This window comes from Paralichthys olivaceus, chromosome 6 (genome assembly GCF_024713975.1).
Source record: "Paralichthys olivaceus isolate ysfri-2021 chromosome 6, ASM2471397v2, whole genome shotgun sequence".
In the NCBI taxonomy this organism is placed as follows: Eukaryota; Metazoa; Chordata; class Actinopteri; order Pleuronectiformes; family Paralichthyidae; genus Paralichthys; species Paralichthys olivaceus.
In genome coordinates this window covers 14,779,797-14,797,072 of record NC_091098.1, presented here as the reverse complement: position 1 = coordinate 14,797,072, position 17,276 = coordinate 14,779,797, and the positions used below count along the sequence as shown (strand labels likewise).

The following is a 17,276-nucleotide window of genomic DNA, read 5'->3' as shown; positions in this document are numbered from 1 at the left end:
GTGTGGGCGGCGAACAGCTTGTCACCTATCAGAGGCCCTCACACTGTCCCTCCACATGTCGGCATAGTGGTATTACACTGAACCACACTCACACTGCCCTTTGAATAGCAGACATTCACTGAGATATTATTTAAATCTTATCTGTCTGCAGGGCCGAGAGAGTAACTGTGACTGGAACTGTTAAATTCAAACAAAGAAAAGAAATCCACCACATGTAGGAGAAATCACTTGTTGAATACACAAACGCTGCCTCCACCCCTCTTCAACAACAACAAAGGATGATATGCAGAAATTTCACAAGCACTTAACTCTGCTCTGTTTTTACATTTGTTATGTTTTTATATGAAATGAATAATGCTGTTTTTAAATGTGACCTGCACTCTGATCTGTGGAGTGCAGCATTTTGCCCCCATGTATGTGTATTATGAAAGTGACAAATAAAAAATCATTTCAAATAGAAGCAGCTGAGTTGTTTGCCTGAAAGTGACTTGACTCTGTAGTGCAGATTAAGGTAAACTAATTAGTCCACGGTGGATTTGTCTTTCGGTCCCGTTGTGCTCATTCAGTGGTGTGCTATTGATCCAGTGTCAAATCAATCCAATCAATCAATTTGCTGCAGGCTAAGTGTCGAGACCCACAGGTGACAAAACAGAGGTCTGCAGTGAGGGACTCTCACAAGCCCTAATTTGTTTAGGATATTTCGGTAACATTTGTTATTTTAAGTGGGCAACTTGAGGCTGATATCCATTTTGTCTGGGCCACAGGAAGACCAGTAGTGCTGCATCATTGCTTGAAGTGGCTTAGATCCTCATGCCATCAGGGTATATAATATTAAAAGGTCATAATGAAAAATCTATCTATTCTGTCTAAAAAAATGTTTTTAATCATAAAACATTTCTCCTTCATCCTTTAAGTAGATCGTGCATTTGCCTGCACTCCTGCAATGTTATATTTTTTGTAATTTTCATTTATAATTTCTGTTTTATTTTATTTTTCTTTTCTTTTAAATGTAATTTTAATATGTTCTTAGGTTTCTGACAACCTGCTCTATTCTTATTTTGAATGACATTTTAACTTGTTCTTATTTCCAAATATAATTGAGCTGCATGTCTTGTATGAAAGGTGTTATACACATAAAGTTTGTTATTATTGTCATTATTATTATTATTTTTATTATTATTGTTTTTATTGCTATTATTATCAGTATTATTATTATTACTACTACTACTACTACTACTACTACTACTACAACTTCTACTACTACTATTATATTCTTCTTAGTATAACCTTCCACTGTATTCTGAAGTAAATGGAAAATAAAGCTGTAGCATCCTTGACTGTGATGCTGGTCACTAAGTTGCAGCAGAGGGATGTTAGAGAGCCTGTGGAATGCTGAGCTCTGATTGGCTGCTGCTCGCCCTTATAAAGAGGCGCAGTGGCAAATTCAATCAGATCAACTGCGGGAATCCAGAGAAAGAGAGAGAGAGAGAGAGAGAGAGAGAGAGACTGAGACTCACAGGGACGCTCCATCACACCACACTGGGAATCAAACCTGGGCTGCTCTGCTGCTTGTCTTAGATTTTCTCTTATTAACAAACACACTGGACCACAGTCACCATCATGAAGGAAAGGAGAAATACACAACCGCTGGTCGTGAGATGTAAACTGGTTCTTGTGGGAGACGTTCAATGCGGAAAAACAGCGATGTTGCAAGTCCTGGCGAAGGACTGTTATCCAGAGGTAAGCTTCCGATGCTCTAATGTGGTTCAAACCAATGCATGCACATCAGCTTCTGTGTATTTTCATTATAAGAGTACATTGTTTCTAAATGACTGAGGATGGCAGGAGAGAAAAAGCAGTGCGTCTGTTGCAGTGATTGTGCTCATGCGCATTTTTCTCAGATCTCATCCTTTAGCTTTAGTTTTAAAGCATGTATGGTAAAATACTTTGAGTGACATAATCTCCTCCGTGGCATTAACCATGGAGGTTGTATTTCCTTTACATGCACGTGTGGCTGCTTCATTGGCGCATGTGCTGCAGCTGCAGTGATCCAAGTGATTGATGGATCTGAAATCGCATCACATTCTGATGAGGCTCATGTTTATTTCATTTGATTCCTCGATGCGTGTTTTTTTTTTTTTTTTTTTTCGTGTCGCACTTATTATCCTGATAAATTCTGTTACGCCTGACACCTCCACACTAATGGCACCGCGCTGCTAATTGCTCCCCCAGACCTACGTGCCCACGGTGTTCGAGAACTACACGGCCTGTCTGGAGCTGGAGGAGCAGCGAGTGGAGCTCAGTCTGTGGGACACCTCAGGTAAGTGATCCGCCTCTGCTCCTCTCATCTGTGTGGCCTATCGTGGCCTGCCACTGTCTGTCTGCACCACCGAGGGAGGAGGCTGGAGATCAGGATGTGTGTGTGCTGGGAATGCAATGAAAGTAGAGAAGATAGTGGTGGAGACACCAGTTGGTGTTGGGACAGGCCTCATTCTGCTTCCTGTCAACCATTAGTGAGGGACACACATCATGTGCACCTGTTGAGTCCGATTCATCTTTCAGATTAATCCTTCTACTGTATAATCATCAATAATAATTCAACTTTTTCCATGTAGCTCCTATGAACAAGATTACACAATGCTTTACATCACACATGGGAATAAAACAACATGCAACAATACAAAAATAAGAGAGACAACAAATTAGAAAATACACAACATCCATCAAAACCAGTTTGAAATCCAGCTTTAAAAGGGAGCCCTATAAATGATTTAAGCAGTGATTTTAAAAAAGGTTGAGTGCTGGTAAATCCAATTTCTTCAGGCAAGGAGTTCCAGAGCCTCGGGGCCCTGATTGTAAAAGCCCGGTCATTCTAGAGGCCCTCTCACAGTGGTCAAAAAACTACTTACACCCACTAACATCTGGCTACAATGGGAATGGATACAATTAGCATTCTCGAGTCAAATGACTCTGCAGTAGACTGGTTTTTATCAGCAGTGACAGAAACATGACACCTGAGTAATTTCTTCTTCTTTTTTATTTTGGCGGTCTGCACCTTTTCTAGTTGCAACTTTATGACGTGCAGTTAACTTACGGGCATCGGTGCGTTAATAGCCATGAACCTTTGTGAACTTATTGTTTTTTATTTGCGAACATGTGTTTCTTCATATCGTGCAAGAGTCAACACTAGCAAGGTTTACGGTTGGATTCCGAACTGTTGGTTTCCAGCACGTTCGGGATGTCAGACAGGAAAAAGAAAGAGAAAGACAAGCTCCTCTGGGAAAGGGGTCAATCACCGTTATTCAGTGTGTTTACCCACGTTTAAAAAACATGTGTATACCCACAAAGTTCATTGTATAGCAAGTGTCGGCTGTAAGATCTTAAATTTCAGGAGTTGGTAGCTCTTAATGACCCCATGAATTGTTTCCATGTGGCAGGAAGAAGGATTGAACATGTCTGTGTTTCACTATTGGCAGAAAGACAGAGATTATTCCACTTCACTTGTTGTTATTGCTGACTTTGTGCATCATATGTTCATTTACACAAAGCGTGAAAAAGAGGGTCAATGTGTCAGTGTGGATCTCCCCGGGGATCTGTTGTTCAGCGTGTTGACCTGAATTCTGTGAGCACGGGTCTGGAACACCTGTTTGATTCCCCCTTCATGCTCACTGCACAATGGTTTTTTTCTCTGCAGCCAACATCCCTCTGCATGCACATGGAGCTGTACGTACAGTATGTGCAGTTTCAGTAGGTCGCCGTGGCTGAGCAAGCTGGCTCGTGTGTGTCTGTACGACAAATCCTTTATGTAACAGACCCACTTGTATGAGACGATGCAGTTTGTACTGTGTCCTCATATTTGTTTCCCCCACATCATCCAAAAGCGGCAGTAGGGATGCAGTGAGTGTAATTCTCTCCCCAGACCAAATCCTGCTGTTTAATCCCAGACTGTGGACCTTGGGACTGGCCAGCAGGAGTGGGCCCGGTGCCTGCAGATGATGGACATGCAGGGAGACATCCTGTCGAGCAGGAAGGTTTTTCTGGAGCAGACAGACAAGAGGCAGCTCAGAAACTCTGGTGACCTGCATTTGCCTCCATATGCTGCCCCAGGTCACCACTCAAACAGCATGATGCAGGGGATTAAGACTCTGAATAGGACCACACGGCCACCACCCCTTCTAACTTATCCAATGAGTCTCACACACTTTCCCCCTCTCTCTCTCTCTCTCTCTCTTTTCCTCTCTTTCCTTCTTGTCGCTCCCTTGTTACCCATGGAAAAAAAAACTTCTGGCTTATTTGCACGTGTCTTCCACTTCGAGGAACAATGAACCGATACAATAACCAACACACATGATACATTACAAATTAAAATATAATGCAACATATTCAACCTTTATTTTTATTACATTGAAGAAGAGACCTCATTTACAGTATAGAAGAAACTAAGAAAACACAAATAAGAAATAGTAACATTTGCAAAATAGAGCAAGAGCAAAATTCAAAGTTTTAGGATTAAATACAGTACATGAAATTTCATTTAAAGAAAATGTATCTATCAAACCAAATGAATCAACTAAACAAAGAACTGTAGGAAAAGTGGGATTAAAAAGTTAAATTGCCCTAAGGATAAAAATGAGTTGAGCTTTAGTTATATACTGTACAGACAGCTATAAATAAACAAATCCACAAAATCCTACATTGGTATTAATATTTCAATTTCATTTTTTAAAACAGGCTTTGGGTTTGATTTAAAGACTTTTCACTTTCCTGTTCCACTTAGAGGAGAACTTACATCTCCTCCTCCTCAATTTTATTTTCTTTATAGAGGTCTCTAATGTATCTCTTGTCAGTGCTGCTGGTGATGGACGACAGCCGCAGAAGCAATTGGTTACTTGCACTGAACACTTTTCTCTTCTTACTGTAATTTGCTCTAATTGCGTGGAACTGCACCGCACCGAGAGGGTCTCCTCATTATCCTGACTCCCCCTCATTGATTAGACTGACCTCATCAGCTCCTTCAACCCGGCTCCGCCATTGGATTTACAGACCAAAATCAATCCACCAGTTTTAATCAGCCCAGTCTGATCAGACATGCAGGGGGGAGAAGAGAAGAGAGGAAGAGAAAGGAAGGCGAGCACTGTCCATCGTCTGTAGCGAATAATGGATCTCTTTACGGTGTTATTGAGTAATTTAATTCAGGTTGAACGCTCTCAATAGATAAATCTATTGAGGTTTAGAGGATGCCTTATCTATAATAATTTCTTAATTGATATATGGCTAAATGAAAGTTGGTTGGAATGAGCCCAACATCCATTTAAGCTGATGAAACAATCTGTATAACTGTAGAAGAGAGACATTGTTAACAGACAATCATTTTGTTAATGGTTAGATATCAGTCAGTTCTAATGGCCACTCAGCGCTCAGTGATGTACTGGTTCAGTCTATCTAAAGAATACAGCTAATGATTATTTCCATTCTAGATTTATCTTCTTTATGGTTCATCAATCAATCGCTCGCTCTATAAAATGTAAGAAACTTCTTAAACAGACTGTTGTTTGACTCAACTTCAGAATCCACAGAGTGATGAGCTCTGACAGTGTCAGGTTTCAAAGCAAAGCTTGTTAGCATTTCAGACGTGGTGATGCACAGGAACAAAGAATCATCCTCCCTCTCCCTGCAGGGGGCTTCAGTGCTGATTCTGACTGGCTCTGGCATGTGAAACCAGGGAACAACTGTCTGATGCAATGTAGTGTGTTTTTTTTTTGCCATGTCTGTAAAGCCTATAGTTATCAGCAGCAGCAGCAGCAGCAGCACAGCTCCCAGCCGGCTGAGTGTGGGTGGAGGGGCAGGGCTACACTCTCATCCCCAAATCTGTGAGTCATCCCATCACTGGATCATTTATCTGTCTGACCCCTGTATTCTCTCTGTCAGAGAGGAGTTTGCTAATGATGGAGACGGGCTATGTCACTCAGTTGATTAAGCACAGAAATACACTCAGTCATGCACGCACGCACGGCGAATCGGATCCTCCCATCCCCCACCTGTGTGCTTCAACACAAGTCTCGGCCCTGTGAAGCCTACTTTCATACTGAATGGCCCAATTTCCACCTCAACAACTCTTGGCTCTGGGCGCTGCACCATCAAGAAGGATGGAATCGAGCTCAGCCACATGGAATTTGGCTATGCTCGTTTTCATTTTCCCTCCGTTCCCCCAGTTCGTCAGCTTCGCTCTCCACGTTTCATGCCTCACAAACTCTCCATCTGTTGTGGCGGCATGCTGTTGAGAAAAGGGGAAGAAAAGAAAAACATTTGGGCCATGGTTAGGCGCTGCATGTGCATTGATCTGTCTGTCCGGGGCTATCTCTGGACCGTTGCAAAGAAAAGCAGGAGGGATGAGAGTGAGAGAGTCAGAGACTGGAACCCTGTGATATCACACTGCAGGGGTTGAAGGATTAATGGCACAGGAGGGCACTTTGTGATCCGCCTCAGTAGGATGCACAGCTTTCCCTCCTCTCTTCCTCTCCTCTCTTCCTCTCCTTTTTTTGAAACACAATTGAAACTGTGATCTCTTCCAGGATTAGAAACTGGATCCTGGAGTGTTGGGAAAGAGCTGCCAAAGCTGCAGAGCTTTAAATATTACCATTTACACATTCATATCATTTATTTTCACTTATTTCCTTTAAAGGTGGTATAAATACGCCTTTGGTGCATCCTTTGTCCAAAAAAAGAAGATAAAATCAATTTCAGTGGAGGGTTGAGTAACATACAAAACGCCCTGGATGTGTCCTCCATCACCCTTCCCTCTTGACAGGATAATTCTACCAAACTAATTTGTCAGCTTTAATTGCTCAGGCTCTCTGACCCCCTGCACAGCATCTGTGCAGCTTTTCATTGATTAGATCACTGGCCATTTAATGCAGAATCACACCCAGGTTCCCAGCAGTGTGAGCACCCCCTCTGCAGTGTGATTGAGAAGATTTATAGTGCCTCAGAGACACAACACACACACACACACACACACACACACACACAGACTCAACATCCCGGTGGTGCTAATTGCTCTGGTGTGAATGTGTGTCAATTTTCACAGTCATCAAATGTAAAGTTGTCTCACAGATGAGAAATTGTGTTAGGGCATTGTATGGATGTAAATTTCATTCTTAAGGCAGCTTCTCTCCTCTTGTTGAATACAGTTGTAGTGAATCATTTACGTTAATCAGGATATTTTAGTTAATTTACCGGAGAACGGTCATTTTTATTTTAAAGATATGAAAACACATGAAAATCGCGTCCCTTTGTTCCTTTGCAGTGATGTTTACTTTCTCCAGGACCCTGAGCCCTGAGGAATTTCATCACAGCTTGTCATTATTCCACTCACAGCGCCCGGCAGCTGGCAAATTCAGTTTTACCCTTTGATAATGTGGAAAATCATTAAGTATTCATGGAACTGATCTGTATGCAAACATCCATGTTGCGTGTGCTTTATTTTTCATATGTTTTCTTCTGATGCATTGTTTTCTATGGTGTAAATCAATTAGGATGGGTTGTGTAACATCTAATGAGTGATTACACACACTGCCTCTGTTATCTGCGCCTATAAGAGGAACAATGAATCCCTTTTGGGATTCACATGGAGCCTAAAGTAAACATGTTTAATCCCATTGAGCTGCTCCTCTTCTGTTTCATCTTATCACAGATTGGTATCACCTCTGGCTGCAGCCAAATTTAAATTTGTGAGCGTGTGTGTGTCATTAGGTGTGTTGCTCGCATTGAATGTGTGTTTTTGTGTGATGGATGTTTGTATCTGTGGTCCCCAACTCTGTCACAGAGCAGAGGAATGTCCCCAACAGTAGGTGGGTGGGCTGTTTGCTGTGTAAAATGATTGATTGGCAGTTAAGGCGAGCCTTTATGGAGAGGTGGGAGGAATGCCTGATGTAGATGGCGGATTTCAAGGCTGTTGCTGTGGTAACAGAGGGACTGGAGGTATCAGTGCAGAGCGGAGGATTTTTGGGGGGGTGGGTGGCTTACTTAAGGATTCTGAGCATGAGTGGGAGCGTCTGCCTGCCCCGAGCCCCACCGTTTCACTTGCGTAATCTACTGCAAGAGAAGATCAATGAGGATTTAGTGCTCGATTGTCATCTTCTGTCCCTCTGAAATGCCAGCAGGGGATAGAGGGGGGGGTTCAGGGACAGCAAAGTGAGGCTCAGCAGGAGAAGTGATGCCGATTTCACATAATCCCTGCAGCTGTATTCTACAGCTCTACCTGCACTGCTCCATCACACATTTTTACTGACCAACCGCCTGTTGTCAAGGCAATCAATACCTCAAACAGTCCCCACTTTATAGTGAATTTAAATGACTTCTTTATTGGCTTAGCACATGAAGTCTTATACAATTTATAATGCAAATTTAGCCAGTAACTTTGATGTGATGTTATGACATTTCCCATAAAACATTAGGGGAAAACAACTTGTAGATAAACTTTTAGAACTAAAAACTGTAAGTGTGTTACTGCTTCACAGTGAAGATGAGTTAAACACTGAGGACGTTTGGCTACAAAATGGTGGCTGAAATAGATTCTCCTGAAACTTTTATCTCACAAATCAACAATAGAAATCAATGAAACTCAATTTGAACAAGAAGAGCACATACGTTATCACCATATTGCGTATTGCATGTGTATCAGATACACAGACCGTGCACACAGACATTTTCTGAAAACTGTTTACATTCAACACAATGTCTATTCTCTGATGTAGCTGAAAGGAATATTTGTTACCATACGGTCAATGAATAACGATCAAAGATATCCGAGTCTTGAACTCCAGTTGAAAATGTCCCCTGTTCATAGGTTTTAGGATATTTCTTTATAAAGATCTCTGCATTACTATTTTCAAAAAGTCACAAGTGTGTGGAAATATCTCACAATGTTAAAGAAAATTTAAAAATCCAGATCCACAAAATATTCCTTCAAGTTTCTTGTTAATCTGTAGTTTCCCTAGTTTTTAGGGTCATCCTGCTAAATAACAAAGAAACAAACACAGATGAAAAATAAATCCATTCACCACTAATGTGTTTTGGTCGTCAAGGAAACAGTTCTGTGGTCTAATTTCACCGATGAAACTATTTGACATCAGAGGTATCAGTTTGTCTTTTATTCACATTGATGATTCTCTCGTCTCTGCCCCATAAGGTTCTCCATACTATGACAACGTGAGGCCTCTGTGCTACAGTGACTCAGATGCAGTGTTGCTGTGTTTTGACATCAGTCGTCCTGACACCGTGGACAGCAGTCTGAAGAAGGTAAAAGACTTCTGCACGTTATGTCTCACTGCTGCTTTCATTGTGATTTCTTTTCCTTTAGAAAGTAAACCATTATTCACTGTCCTCTGAAATAACCAACCTTTTGTCTTCACAGTGGAAAACTGAGATCCTAGACTTCTGTCCAAGCACACGCATCCTGCTCATTGGCTGTAAGATTGACCTGCGCACAGACGTCTGCACGCTGATGGAGCTGTCCAATCAGAAACAGACTCCCATGGCCTATGAGCAGGTGAGACACAATAGGTTACCACATTAGCATGTTGCCTTTCAGGAGTATATTCAATTTGAACAGAAACCATGTATGGCAAAAATTAAATGGAGCATTTTTTCAAACATTTTCTTTGAGGGATTAATATTTGTCTTTATTTTATGAGGGACCATTCGATGATTGACACATAGTATATCATATAATCTGTTCAGGCTGTGACCCTGCTGCAAATAAAAAGCTGTGATCATTTATTAAAGGATGTGTTAAATAGCGCCCATCATCACTCATCACTTATTTTCAGGGCTCTGCTATGGCCAAGCAGCTGGGTGCAGAGGCTTACCTGGAGTGCTCGGCGTTCACTTCAGAGAAAAGCATCCACAGCGTGTTTCGCACCGCAGCGATGGCCTGCATCAACAAGCTGCAGCCCCTCCAGAAGCCCAGCCCCACCCGCCGCCTCTCCAAAAGACTTCTCCACCTGCCCAGCAAGTCGGATTTGCTCTCCTCCACCTTCAAGAAGGAGAAGGCCAAGAGCTGCTCGGTCATGTGAGTGAAGACCTCTCGGGTTACAGTCCTCACATGCGACACCCGGCCCCTTGCCTCTTTGGTCTCGGGGAAGGGGGGGTGGGCATGATGGTTTTATCAGGGCTTCCTGCTGAATCCTTCCCTCACCCCCCCGGAAACCAAAACGCCCCTCAGAAGAGGTGGACACCTCGCTGTCCACTTGCTCCTGAACCTTTTAGCGCACATCCATCTTTCTCCACTACTGTTAATCTTGCTTTCAAACAAACAGTATCAGTCAAGGTTTGATCATTGAGCTCTCATGTCTTCACCTGTAAACAGTATGCAACTAAACTGGTGTTACATCTGTCTGATTTTACTCTCTCTAGGCACATGTTGATTTTGTCCAATATGTGCAACGTGTGACGTTAAATCTTGTGATGTAAATGCCTCTTAGACGATTCAATGGATATTTTTCTAAGTGCAAAAATAAATCTAGCATGAGACCGTCAGGAATTAGCAAAAATCCTGTACATCCCTCTTAGCAAAGGTGTGTGCGGTGCAAAATAGCTTGTCGCTGTTGTCCCCATTTCGACCTGTGAGAGCACAGAGGTGTAGAGGGAGTGGGACACGCCACAGTGAGAGCTGTTACATAGAGGGCTGTTTTCATTGTCTCAGTGGTGATGAGAGCAGGGATAAGAGCTGTGAGTGCAGACAGCAGTCTAGACTATATCAACCTGCATGGATTGTTGATGCATGGTTGTGTAGCTCTGCTCCAGCGCTCCTCCACAAGCTTTCAGTGGACTAATTGGAGGAGAGTGTGTGTGTAAAATAACTGCAGAAATAACGATACACACGAAATAAAAATAAAGGGAAGTTTAACTGTGCTTCCGGTGTCTCTGCTGTCACAGCTGGAGTCTTATTTTAAAATACTGTATTGGTGACGGGACAGACACATGATTTTAAAGGGATGAGAAGAGACTCTGTTGTTGTTGTGACCAGGAGCCTGAACACAAACGGTTCAATGGCGAGCTGTTGAGAGTGATTTATGAAGCTGTGGCTGGTTATTGACCCCAGCGCTATGTGGCTTATTTAAAAAGTGGATGATGCCTGCAGTCGCCTACTTGATTCTGGCTCACTGCTAACGGGAGGATCTGGTTTGTAATTTCAAATATTTCTCAGAAGATTTGTAGCATTGCATCGTTGACAGTTTTCCAACAAATCTCAGATGGTATGCAGTTTTGAACAAAAAGCCTTTCATATCACTTACCCAGAAGTCACTGAGATTTTTTGACGACTGTAATATGCCTGTGGATTTCTCTCATTTCCAACAATTCAATGTAGCACTCACAACCCAAGTTTTCTTCCGAGATGAGTTTTGCGTCTCTTGTTTATCTATTGACCTCCAATAAGCAGCACTTACTATAAGCTACAATGACTGCGGTGCAAAACATGGACCCTTTCCTGAGCTGAAATCTTTGGCTTCATGGTTATATTTGTGTGCAGCATCGATCTCTGTGCTTCTAACCATAAAGCAATAATGATTTAAGTGCTTGTGATGCAAGGTTACCCGTGTGGCAATAAAGGCGGAGCTTTGTGATTACTGTCATGCTCTAAATGCTCCATGGACATGCGAGCGAAAACCATCCCTGCTGTACAAAGAGGCTGTTGATCTGTGTTTGCCCCTCCTCCTCCGTGTAAGTAGCCTCTGGTGTATAAAATAACCAATGACGGCATCATAGTAGTAAAAAAAAAACGGCGTATGCGAATAAGAGGGAACAACAGCGTTGGAGACTTTGCTGTCAATTTTACATGATCATAATTTTTAAAAAGTACTGAGGCAGCCGGACTTTCTTGAATTGCTTGTGTGAGTTGACAGTGACATGCTTTTTAAATTGGGAAAAAATCATCTTGTCAAAAGGGCTAGTTTGTGGGGGAAATTAATGAAATAATGTGGGACTAAGGACAACAAGTAAACAAGTAATCAAAATGCACAGGCTGGCCCTGTCCAAAGAAAGTTATTTTTCCATATTTTCCATTCTTCTTTTTTTTGTATTTAAAATGCATGATGTGCGTACCAGTGTTGTTTTGGAAATATCTCCCTGAGATGGTTGTAGCATCTTGATGAAGCCGGGGCCTTCCCCTTGGTGGTCGCAGGAACTTACAGGGGTGATTTGCACAAAGGCTCCCAGTTCATGGTCACACACCAAATTCCTCGGTATTGCCTAGCAACAATTCAGCGTAGGAAACATGGAGACTGGCTCTTGGGTTGAGTGTGTGGACAGAGGTGGTTGGCTCACAAGCAAACATCCCCACATTTGTTATCAGAGCATCAGTTATGCATTTATTGCCAGGTTTGTTTTAAAAAGAAGGTTTCTTGATGTTTTTCTTGGGTTCGGCGCTGTGATGCCAGGACCTCTGAAGATGGGACGGACCTTGTCGGTTATTTTGCAGTCTTTGTGTAGTAGTCAGTGTGTGGTGCAATGGTGCAGTCAAACCCCTAAGCATGTCTTATTAAAGTTGTATGATTGTACATACTGTCTCTTGTTTTATAATCACTGTAAGATATTGTCAAGGATGTCATGGAAATATTGTTAATGATGTGAATATTTATTTAGTTGCTATTTTTTTTGCCTTTTATCGGTCGACATTCGTTTAAAACCAATTTTGTCTTTTTTTTCTTTTATGTTTTTTTGCTGTGTTCAATAAAGCTTGCCCTGTCTGGCACCCTTGAATTATTGTTTTCCTGTCATTTCAAATTTAAGTCTGTAGCACACTCGTGCCACCGTGGGTTCCTCGTCACAGATGAGTCTACATCAGTGCTCAGTTAAGTTTTTCTCACCACACACATATACACATGCATATATCAGTCACGTTTTGCTGTGCTCCTCCAGGTCGCTTCTTGGGGAGTGTCTCTCTTTTGTCCCAGCACGCTACTGCTGATAAAAGGGGGGAGAGAGTCATTAGCAAACGCAGTACACCTGTACACAATCAGACTCTCTCCCTGGCACCAATCCCTGAGCCACCTGTCCACTCTCTCCCTCCTGCCACCGACACTGACCACCCCCCACTACCACAAAGTCACATATTCATACAACATATAGTGTCTCAGTTATTTCAGATAGTTCCCAGAATACAGTACTTTGCATTAGTCTCTTTACGTTATACAATGATTTTAATTTAAACTTCCATCAAACAGTGGTATTGAACATTGATCAAAAATGTTTTACACATTTCATAAAACAGTTAAAAATACTCTGATGCCTTATATTTTGTTCTTACCCTCCTATCATTTTTCTGATCACATATTTCTGAAGGCGCTGTAATGAAAGTGAACACATGTCTCCAGTGGTGTATCACTTCAAGAATCTCTGTATGAACTGGGGTGCTTACGTCCTCCACGCTATCAGAGCTAATAACTCCTTTAACAAGCTCTGTGTCGCTGCATGCATACAGATCATGTCTCATTAAGGGTAGAGCAAAGTTTAACAGGGATGGATGAGGGACTGCTGACATTTCCTATCACCTCATTTTCTGCATAGTCACTGACGATCAGTGAGTTAATCACAGACTGGAGGAAGAAAAACCTGTCAGTCAGATGTGCAATTGACAAACTGCATAATAACGACATGATAAAGTTTCGTTGTGCACCATTGATGAAAAATACAACTTTGGATGAATAAAACTAAATCACGTGTCACGTTTTAAAGGTGTAGACAGCTCGCACTTGGCTCACATTCAACCTTACAGATTGTTGGAAATCTTCACAGCTTCCCTGTCACTTCTGAAGATGCACGAGGCTGCTGCTCTCGTCTGTCTTCAAACATGCCACATCTGGTCTCCTCCAGATGTTGAGGTGTCTACGACTGGCCTGATGCCACAGAGGTGCCAGCAGCCCAACCAGCCTCTCCTTCCAGTGCTCTAACTAGACTTTAAAGCAGCTGTAATGGTGCTGTGACACAGTGACACATTTAATCCAGGTCGCTCCTGTAATTTAAGGCTTATTCGTTCTGGAGACATATTTCTGGGATAAAAATATAATATTCATAGATTTTAGTTTTGTTCTTTACCAACCCTTTAGTTAAATATAATGTATAGCCTCTTAATGCCTCACTATGTTCACTTGCTATACTGCAACTGTCACTCTGTTTGTCAATGAGCCTATAACATGTACTTTTCCACCAACGTTTTTACCAAAACATTTCTAATCTATGAAAAGGTAAATAATCCTTGGTAGGAATGTGAAACAAAACTCCAACAACATTTTCTTATTCATTAAATTTTTGGTCTGATGATTCTGAGAGTTTTGCATTGGTACGACACAGAATTATGTGGTTAGGCAATTTTTTCTTCATTATAGTGTTTGAACATTGAAGTAAAAAAAATATATAATTAATTTCTCTGTGTTCTCTTGGATGTTGAACCAGAGATGTCCTGTACGGTGTTGTGTTTTGATTTGCTGTTGATTTTTTGATTTACTGTTGTGTCTTGATTTACTGTTGTGTTTTGATTTGCTGTTGATTTTTTGATTTACTGTTGTTTTTTTGATTTACTGTTGTGTTTTGATTTGCTGTTGATTTTTTGATTTACTGTTGTTTTTTTGATTTACTGTTGTGTTTTGATTTGCTGTTGATTTTTTGATTTGCTGTTGTGTTTTGATTTGCTGTTGATTTTTTGATTTGCTGTTGTGTTTTTGATTTGCTGTAGTGTGTTCCCATTTGTGATTTGCACTTCAGTGCCTCTCTGGTCTGGAGATCAGAACTCATACAGCAAAACTTTTTGCCAAAAAAACACTTGCTCGAGACCAAGAGTGCTAAAAACAAAATGAATCATGGGCCATTGGTGAGCTGACTGCTGGAGCACCTGAGGTAGAGGCTGACATTGTACACATGGGGGCACACACACTGGGTGTGAGGACATGTAAATGGGCCACATACGCTGCTCGTCGTAGTAAATTAGGCCAACATCTGGACAGGCACAGGGAGTTCAATTGCCCACTCAGCTGTAGCTTGTACCTCGAGGGCTCGGTTAAGAAGAAGTGGCATCATGGAACAATCCAGAGAGCTTTCAGGATCAGCTCTGCCATTTTGTTAAAACTTTGCCACAGACACAACCGCAGAAAAGTTCTTTGTCTCCTCAACAAACAGAGGGTCACTTTGATCACGGATTACTGCGTTGCTATGGACAAAAGCTGGAGACGGACGTGATTTTACCCACACAAGGCCAAATGAATGGGCTGTAAAATGTTGTGCATTAATTTTGATTCACACACATTTCTCGCAAAAATGAATATCAATTCATATCATAAAATGAAATTCATGGGTGACAGAATCATTATCTTACATTATCTTACCGACATTTAAATAAATTAACTTCAGATTGATGATGGAAAATACACCATTGGTCATTTTCATATCCTTTAGTGATTTCAGTACAATGAGTCCGAGCTCAGGCTGAACTGGACATTTTTGTAGGTTTTTGATGGGGGTTGGACAAAGGGTGATGTGAGGGGAGCTAAGCACTATTGAGTAGATGAACCTCTTTGCTGTTGTGTAATTTTAATACGATGTTCCGGGTCCTCAGATAACTCTCTGCAAGGACACAACAGCCAAAAGTAGTCATTCTCTTTGTGTTTCCTAGCTGTGTGCAGGCAGATGAAATAAAAAGGTTGACGTGTGACTTTAACATGCAGCTTGATGCCATAAGCCGCCACAGACATGCACATTTTCAATGGGTAACAAAAATGGTGCTGATGAATGAGGCACAAAAAAAATGCATGCATGCATCTGTATGCTTCTGTGCAGATACGTGCTAATCTTTAATTACTGATGAGGAGGACAAAGTGTTGAGTCCTGCAGTGTGTGCTCTCTCCCTCTCCTCTCTCTCTCTCTCTCTCCTCTCTCTCTCTCTCTCTCTCCCTCACCTCTCTCTCTCTCTCTCTCTCTCTCTCTCGCTCTCTGTCTCTCTCTCTCTCTCTCTTAGACAAACAGACACCAGATTCTCTGCCGCAGTGCAGGGCAGGGCCAGAAAATCCAAACCCATCAATTTCTTATTCAGCCTCTTTCAAAGAAGCATAACAGGATTTAACAGAGCCTGATCACAGCATTTTCATTGTGTCTTTTGTACTCACAATTTTAGATTTTCTTTTCTTGATGAGTGTCTTATGATAAAACTCAAATATTCTATATTATTCTACTTGTTGATATTGTATCAAGTCATCCTATGGATCGTCATTTTACACACACAGCATCAGTAACCATCCAACATGAGAATATTCGTATCATTAGGCAGCTCAGTGAGGAGTAAACACTTTATGTGCTGCAGCTCCTCCACCCCCCCCCCACCTCTCTTCTGTGCGACCCTTGACCCTAAACTCCCTCCTGTGGTTAAACCCACGGCTCCCCCAGAGCTCTCTCTCTTGACCTTGTGCTTCCCTGGCAGCACCACCAATGAGCTCAGTCAAATGTGAGCAATTGTTTAATGTTCCCTGTGGCCACAGTTGGAAAGCACAAGTTGTTCCTCCGAGTGTTGTTTTTTTTTCAAAAGGAGTCGAGAAATCTCTGAAATATTTTTTAGAAGACAACCTGGATGGGCCATGGATTTTTATGAGCGTTTGTTTCTCACGGGATTGTATTGTCTGATACAGATAATGTGCAGAGTGTGCATGCACAAATCCGAACCTTACATCCAAACCATAAACACACACAACATGCACATGCTCTCTGCCACTCTTTGTGATCACTGGGCAACCACACAAAGGCTGAGGCGTGTACATGCATGGGCTGTAGTCTTAACACACACACACACACACACACACACACACACACACACACACAGACACAAACACAGCAGATTTGGCTATGGGCCACATCCTGCGTGTGTCCGCACAAGCCAAAATAACATGGAGCTCAAGTCCGCCGCCCATAACCCGCCGTCCCCTCAGCTGCACCAGTGGAGAAATAAGCAGGGTCCAGTGCTTTGTCCTTCATGCTGATTAAAAAGCTAGATTAGGTCAGCCGCAGCAGACTGAGAGTACAGCAGTGATAATTACTCCATAATTACACCATATTGTGTCTCTGCTGCGTTTCAGCACCATCATACTACTTTGTACTCAGTGGTCATGTGCATGAGGAGCACTTTAATTGCACGGATCAAGGCACTGGATCCAAACGTGGCAGCCCATATACTGATGGATGAAGCTGCTCTGTGATAGGTTCATCACCCACAGGGAACATTAAACAACTGCTCT

The 17,276-nt window shown here is 42.1% G+C and overlaps 1 protein-coding gene across 1 annotated transcript; it reads left to right on the top strand.

Moving 5' to 3' along the window:
* Positions 1 to 1,465: 1,465 nt before the first annotated feature.
* rnd1b (Rho family GTPase 1b) lies at positions 1,466 to 12,762 on the top strand. The gene is made up of 5 exons (XM_020089560.2): positions 1,466 to 1,740; positions 2,233 to 2,320; positions 9,191 to 9,300; positions 9,416 to 9,550; positions 9,831 to 12,762. Exons 1-5 carry the CDS (start codon positions 1,621 to 1,623, stop codon positions 10,074 to 10,076), a joined length of 699 nt encoding a protein of 232 aa, XP_019945119.1. The 5' UTR covers positions 1,466 to 1,620; the 3' UTR covers positions 10,077 to 12,762.
* The last annotated feature ends 4,514 nt before the right edge of the window (positions 12,763 to 17,276 follow it).

What these genes read in the sequence shown, in the direction of transcription:
- rnd1b (XM_020089560.2), top strand. Translation starts at nt 1,621, where the DNA reads ATGAAGGAAAGGAGAAATACACAACCGCTGGTCGTGAGATGTAAACTG. An exon ending in CAGTCTGTGGGACACCTCAG is followed by an intron (nt 2,321 to 9,190) that starts GTAAGTGATCCG and finishes CTGCCCCATAAG; the next exon opens with GTTCTCCATACTATGACAAC. An exon ending in TGGACAGCAGTCTGAAGAAG is followed by an intron (nt 9,301 to 9,415) that starts GTAAAAGACTTC and finishes TTGTCTTCACAG; the next exon opens with TGGAAAACTGAGATCCTAGA.